The following is a 4,684-nucleotide window of genomic DNA, read 5'->3' as shown; positions in this document are numbered from 1 at the left end:
TGACAATTGTAACTGGCTAGGATTAGTTTTCATATCTGTAACCCTGCCCCCCGGACTATATAAGGCGGGCAGGGGACCCCTCTAAAAAACATCTCTCATTGACATACAACAATACAATCAGACGCAGGACGTAGGTATTACGCCTTCACGGCGGCCGAACCTGGATAAAACCTCGTGTCTATCTTGCGTCACCATCTTGTTTGTGGCTTGCGCATCTGTCTGCCGACAATCTACTATCTTGGGCATACCCCTAGGTAGACTGCCGACCATATTTCGTCGACAAGCGGTGGAGGCGGCCACGGTGGGTGGCACGAGCACGGATGAATCCGCGGCACGGTGGAGGGGGCCTGCGAAACGAGGTGGTCGCAGCCGCAAAAGACAGATGGAGACTACCGCGGCGCGCGGGACGAACGTCCTGACTGTATCATTACCGTTTTAGATATATTTTTCACAAGATCTACAATAATTTGTTTGGGCTTCTCATGTCCCAAATCATCGTTAGGATTTTCATCAAAAATTTTAGAATCTTAAATATATTTTTTAATTTGTTTGGGCTTCTCATGTCCCAAATTATCGTTAGGATTTTCATCAAAAAATTTAGAATCTTAAATATATTTTTCTGTAAGCTTATACTTATAGTCTCTTGTTTTGTTTTAGAGTCTAAGAAGGAAACCTAGACTCTGACGATGTAACAATTAGTGAGGTAAAATGATTTTCCCGTTCGTTCTCCTTCGCATCGATGGGAAGGCCTTTTGGCCCAGCACGGCGGTCTACCTGTTGGTAGGCTTGCCGAGCAAGGTCGAGACTCGAGAGCCCAGTAGCCCACTCAGAACCTTTGACTGAGAAGAGGCCGAACAGACAGAGCTACAGCCTACTACAGGCGGAGCGTGAGCTGAGCAGTGACATCATCCTACCTATCGTCAGTTCGTCACTGCCACTTGCCAACGTCCCTGTCCATATTGGCCCAGCATGCCAAAGCAGTGTCACACTCGTGGTGCAGTGGTGCCAATCCCTCCCATTCTTGGCGCTTGGCGGATTCGGATTTTCTGATCCACTGCAGCCATTGATGCTCGACTTCCAATCCAACCCAAGTACACGTCATCCTGGGCCACAGAAAGCGTGCACAACGGACGGAGCACGGCGAAACGGTTACCCGGGAAAACGATCAGACCATCCCAGGGTACTTCTCCTGACCACCGCGCTTGCGTTGCGATGCGTCCATCCGTCCGTCCACTGTATTGTACCGTAATAAAAGTGTAAAACCGGCAGGCAGAGGAAGCGTGCAAGTGCAACCCGTACGACCACGCCGTAATCGCCGGCTCCCGCTTCCGGGAAACGCCCGCCTCCGTCCGTAGCGGCGGCGGTAGCCTGCGGTGGCGGCAGGCGGGCAGATCCTCCCTTCGCGGAACGACACGAGCACGCAGATATGTGTAGCTGTAACTGCTGCTGCAGAAGCCGTCAGGTTGTTTCCTTCTTTAATTAGGGTCTGTTTAGTCCCAAAATTTTTTGCGTAGTATCTATCCCATCGAATCTTGCGGCACATACACAGAGTACTAAATGTAGACTAAAAAAACTAATTGCACAGTTAGATGAGAAATCGCAAGATAAAACTTTCGAACATAATTAATCTATAATTAGACACTAATTACCAAATATAAACGAAAATGCTACGATAGCCAAAAACCTAAAAAATTTTGCATGTAAACGCGCCCTTACTATAACTCTACCCCCTACCGAACCGAACCATCTCCGATGATTACACCACGAGCAGTTTGGGCCGCCGCTCGGCACGGGGCACAGTGGCGATCTTATCAGGACCACGTTGCTCCGGCCAAAAAATATCCACCGTGACAAAACGGCGACCCCACGACCACGATCTGCTTCTTCTTGCTTCAGGCTGCAGTGACGATGCGGCGTGGGCCTGGGCGGGCGGCGCCTCCTACAGCTGTTCGTCGGCGGCGCGGACGAGGTCCGGCAGCTGAACGAGGCCGGCCAGCTCCGACGCCTCCTCGACAGCGCGGCCGGGCAGGACCTGGCATTCGTCTGCAACGCCGCGGCGGCGTCCGGTTCGTCCCGAGCAACAGCTGTGGTGGCGGCCGCAATGTGTTCGTCGAGGATGAGCGCCGCGTCGTCCGCTGCGGTGAGTGCACGAACGGATTGGTACGCAGCGCTAACTGCTGTTCTTGATCGCCAACGGGGACGGGCGGCAATCTTTCGCTGTTCCATTTGCGCTGCTAATCCAAATGGTAGTGTTCTTTGGAAATCACTACCCCTTGCTGTTTTCCACGTTTTGTTAGTGCCATTGGCCATTGCTCGCAGTTTTGGTGTGGCCGGTGGCCCAGCCACCTCAATAGTAGATTTTGTACACCCTGCAGATGAAGCCGGAAGAAGGCAACCACCCCCAACGCCAACCGAGACAAACTCAGGCCTCGTTTAGATTGCAAAAAAAATTGAACCGGATGAATAGTACAACTTTCGTCTTATTTGGCAAATATTGTCCAATAGTGGACCAACTAGGCTCAAAAGATTCATCTCGTAATTTCCAACTAAACTGTGTAATTAGTTATTTTTTTTACCTATATTTAATACTCCATGTAAGTAGCTAAAAATTGATGTGATGAAAAAAGAGTAAAAAAACTTAGAATTTGGATGGCATCTAAACAAGGCCTCGTTCCTCCGCTCACGCATGCTACTTGTTGTTAATCATTAAAGATAATCAATACTACACCTTTGCAGGTGAGAACACATCTAATCTTTTCTTTCAACAAAGTTTCCTGATTAACGATTTGAGATTGGTGAAACAATTCGAGAGCAAACAGGTTTGTTCATGCTTGTACAAAAATTCAAAGCATGGATCACGTCAAATGAATGACTTAACAGCAATCTAGACAGCCAGCAGCGTCGTTGAGGGGATCTTGAATTTCACGAAGCTGTTGCCTCTTGGGATTGGATTGATAAACTCAATGAACGAATGAAAAAGAAAAGAAAAGGCTACGCACGTGGCGTAATTTATGTACACCTCAGCTCGTCCTATACTTCTCCGGACTAGTAGTGAATTCTGATTAATTAACCGCAAGGCACAGGGCAGCGGCAGCCTGTATTATTGGTCGCGCTGCTCCGCCTCTGCGACGAGCGCAGCGAGCGCGTGCTGTGCGCCGGCTGCGTCCCGCTCGGCGACGAACGGGTGCTCCAACAGCTCGGCCACCGACGCGCGCCGGCCGGCCTTCTTCTCGAGGCACCGCGCCACGAAGTCCCGGAACTCCTCCGACGCCGCGGCCGGCGGCTCCGGCGCCTCGCCGAAGCATATGGCGCACATGAGCGCGGCCCAGTCCGGGCGCTGGCCCTCGGGCAGGAGCGGGAAGTGGCCCCGGTACAGCTCCAGGATGGCCACCCCGAGGCTCCACACGTCGGCGGCGTAGGGGTCGTAGTCGCCCGAGTACGCCTCCGGGTCGAACCGCTCGGGGGACATGTACGCCGCCGTGCCGACGTAGGACGCGCAGGGGTCCAGCCGCCGCCGCAGCACCTTGCCCGCGCCGAAGTCGGCGATCTTCACCTCGCCGCCGGCGCCGACCAGCAGGTTCGACGGCTTCAGGTCGCGGTGCACGACGCGGAGCGCGTGGAGCGCGGCGAGCCCGAGGAGCGCCTGCCGCGCCACGGCGGCGATGGGCCGCTCCCCCATCGGGCGGCCCAGCCGGCGGAGCAGGCCCGAGAGGGAGCCCCCCGGCATGAGCTCCAGCGCCAGCGCCGCGGGAGCCTCCCCGGCGGCGACCGCTGACGCCGACGATGGGATCACCGCGTGGAGTCGCACGACGTGGGGCGCGTCCGCGGCGAGCATGAGTATCTCGGCCTCGCGCGCCGCGGAGGTGTCCCCGTCCGCGAAGAGCTTGAGCGCGACCGGCTGCGCGGACCGCCGGTGCCGCGCCTTGTACACGGTGCCGCCGTTTCCGTGGCCAAGAACGGAGAGCCTCTCGTAGTCCGAGAGGCGGGCGTCGGACGTGGAGGTGGAGGTGGAGGTGGACGGCGCGGCGGTGGGCTGAGGCTGCGGCGGCAGGCGCAGGGCGAAGTGGTCGAGCGGGAGGGTGAGGTGCGGCAGCTGGCGACGCTGGCGGACGAGAGCCATTGGCTTGTTGGACTCGGAGACAGCTGTGGGTGAGGAGGAGTTGCCGAGAGAATTGAGGTGAGGAGGGGAGGCAAGCAGTAACACGAGAGGAGCTTCCATCTATATAAATAATGGGGCAGGAGTGAGAGACGGGTGGCCCCGGTGGGTGAGAGTGGAGTTCGGTGGCGGCACCGGCGGGTGAGCTTGTTGCATCTCCACCCCTTCCCTGCCCGTGGCTTATCATCGGCTACTATGCTGTGTGCCCGCAGTCTGCAGTGCGCTTTGTCGCTTGTGCGCTAAACGTGCTAGTGCCATGCATGTTAACGGTTTCTGTCATGCCAACTGATTAGCTCATTCTTGGTATCCTTCATAAAATTTAGATTCTACAATCACTACCTAGAATTTAGAATTTCACTATGGATCCGTTTGGTTACTCGCATTAGTATTGCATTGCATTAGAGATTTTTTTTTCTCGAACGTGGGCACGGTATTCATTAAGCTTAAGAAAAGTTTTACGAATTAAAGCTGGAACAGTAATTTGAGGTTACCGACCCAAAAAACCGACAAACTGACGGAGCTCACAGT

At 54.5% G+C, this 4,684-nt stretch overlaps 1 protein-coding gene across 1 annotated transcript; it reads right to left on the bottom strand.

Annotated features, from left to right (window-relative positions):
* Positions 1 to 2,808: 2,808 nt before the first annotated feature.
* Positions 2,809 to 4,467, bottom strand: LOC136503598 (mitogen-activated protein kinase kinase 9-like). Its single transcript, XM_066498624.1, has one exon. The coding sequence runs from the start codon at positions 4,217 to 4,219 to the stop codon at positions 3,101 to 3,103; it is 1,119 nt and encodes a 372-aa protein (XP_066354721.1). The 5' UTR covers positions 4,220 to 4,467; the 3' UTR covers positions 2,809 to 3,100.
* Positions 4,468 to 4,684: the final 217 nt, after the last annotated feature.

This window comes from Miscanthus floridulus, chromosome 1 (assembly GCF_019320115.1).
Source record: "Miscanthus floridulus cultivar M001 chromosome 1, ASM1932011v1, whole genome shotgun sequence".
In the NCBI taxonomy this organism is placed as follows: Eukaryota; Viridiplantae; Streptophyta; class Magnoliopsida; order Poales; family Poaceae; genus Miscanthus; species Miscanthus floridulus.
This window is presented reverse-complemented; position numbering and strand designations above follow the sequence as displayed.